This window comes from Sinocyclocheilus anshuiensis, unplaced genomic scaffold, assembly GCF_001515605.1.
Source record: "Sinocyclocheilus anshuiensis isolate Anshui unplaced genomic scaffold, SAMN03320099.WGS_v1.1 scaffold176, whole genome shotgun sequence".
NCBI classification, from domain to species: Eukaryota; Metazoa; Chordata; class Actinopteri; order Cypriniformes; family Cyprinidae; genus Sinocyclocheilus; species Sinocyclocheilus anshuiensis.
The window spans coordinates 639,370-641,224 of record NW_015555723.1 but is presented as its reverse complement, the minus strand read 5'-3'; the positions used below and the strand labels follow the sequence as shown (position 1 = coordinate 641,224).

At 36.4% G+C, this 1,855-nt stretch overlaps 1 protein-coding gene across 1 annotated transcript in view; it reads left to right on the top strand.

Moving 5' to 3' along the window:
- The first annotated feature begins 604 nt into the window (after positions 1–604).
- The window catches only part of LOC107672548 (collagen alpha-1(XXVII) chain B-like), a 116,232-nt gene continuing 114,981 nt past the window's right edge, over positions 605–1,855 (top strand). Inside the window, exon 1 of the mRNA XM_016465779.1 lies at positions 605–1,027. Within this exon, the coding sequence (XP_016321265.1) occupies positions 975–1,027 (53 nt within the window). The 5' untranslated portion in view covers positions 605–974. The remainder of the gene's footprint in view (positions 1,028–1,855) is intronic.

The following is a 1,855-nucleotide window of genomic DNA, read 5'->3' as shown; positions in this document are numbered from 1 at the left end:
CACACTGCAAAGTAACTGAGTAAGTACAATACCAAAATAAATGCAAATATTTATTCATGATATTACAGAAAGTGCAGTTTACATTTAAACCTTTTAAAAATGTATTTAAGTAATGTAATTTGCTAGATAAAATCGGTGTTTAAGTTTACATGAGATTTATTTAACTTTATTTCTAAAAAATATTCTATTTGAAATATGCTGTCCTGTTTTAACTGCGGATGTGCATTGAATGAAGGGACTTGCAATTGCCTTAAAGACATAAAAAAAAAAAAAACCTGCGGGCTGATTTCTTCTTGTTGAAAGCTAAATTACCCTTAATTTCACAAGAGCAAATGGCCAAATCAGCACGAAAAGCAAGTTGGAGAATGAGCCACATGTGTGATAAATTACCAGCTTTGTATTTCAATTGTCTTGTGTGACGTTCTTTTATCCTCAATGTTTCTTTTTTTTTCTTTTTTTTCTTTTCGCTTCATTATTTTTTGACGAAAGCGAAAATAAATGGGTTCCTTTTGAAAAGACACACCTTCCATTGAATCCCTTGTAGTTTCCAGAGCGAAGTGTTTCTTTCTCAGAAGACAGTTGAGGGCGACAGAGGGAAATATGCTTCCAGTGTCCCAAATCTTCAGCATGCCTACTAAGTACTTGGGATTTAGTCGGCGACTTGACTAAGCGCTTGTACTTCACCTCAGCAAACCATGTCTGTGCCGCTTTGGATTTAGCTTTCCAGGTTTCAGCATCACCGGATCTGTTCCTGTCAGATGGAGAAGACTGCATCGCACCTCGCAGGTTCCTCTCTTTGGAACGTACTACATTTGGCACTCGGGAGAGACTGCGGCATGTAGTATTGTACTACAGTGTTGCATTAAGTCCTTCAGCGGTTATTAAAATAAATTGTGCTATGGAAGTAATTCAGCAACTCTGTCATGCCTTGACTGCAGCAGCAAACACTCCCGAGGAAGAATGAAGTAAGCGCGATGGAGCCGGACAATGCCCCGAACTCCAGACTCAAAGCAGCTGGAGTCGCGGGGTGAGTAACAGCGCTCTCACGTCCTAACAATAGATAGATAGATTTCACACAAACGTTAAATGGGTCATAAATCAGCCTGTTGGCTGTCAGCTCCGTTACATAAGGAAGAATGAGTTCACGATGTCCATTCTGGAGTTTGATGAATGAATGGGACACAGAAAACTTGTTTAACTTTGTTGATCGGCCTTCCTCCAGAAGTATAGAATTTGTTGGAGAGAATTGCACTTATGTGTTTTGGATTAACTTCTTTGTTTACTGATTTAATGAATGAATTAATTGCTTTTTATGCTTTGTAACCAGTGATTTAGACTGGGTTTTAGAATAGTAAATAATTTTCTTCAGTCTCTGGAATGAATGATTAGCCCTGCTCACCTGTTTATTTTGCTCAGCATTTTTATAATACAATACAAATATCTAAAAATCTTAAAAAAAAAAAGAAGATCTAATTACCTGAGAATGAAAATTGTGTAACATATTAAGTCTTGTTTTCAATTATTATTTATCGAATTATTTTATTAATATTTTATTATTTTGATTTTAATAATATGTACACCATTGGCAAACTGTTTTATCCTTAAGAATTTCCTAGGAGTCCATAACAGTGTTAAGAATGTCACTTCCTGTTGCCAGCAGGTGGCGCTATGAGAATAACGGAATTTGGGCATGAGTATTTGTTCAGGACATAACACCTATCAAACATGTGAAGTTTGGGGCAGATTGGACACTGCATGCCTGAGTTACAAAAACTTCCTCTTTCACTGCAATAATATCATGCTTTAGCACTTAGCTAAGTGTTGCTAGCATGTTTTAATATGTTTTTAGCATATT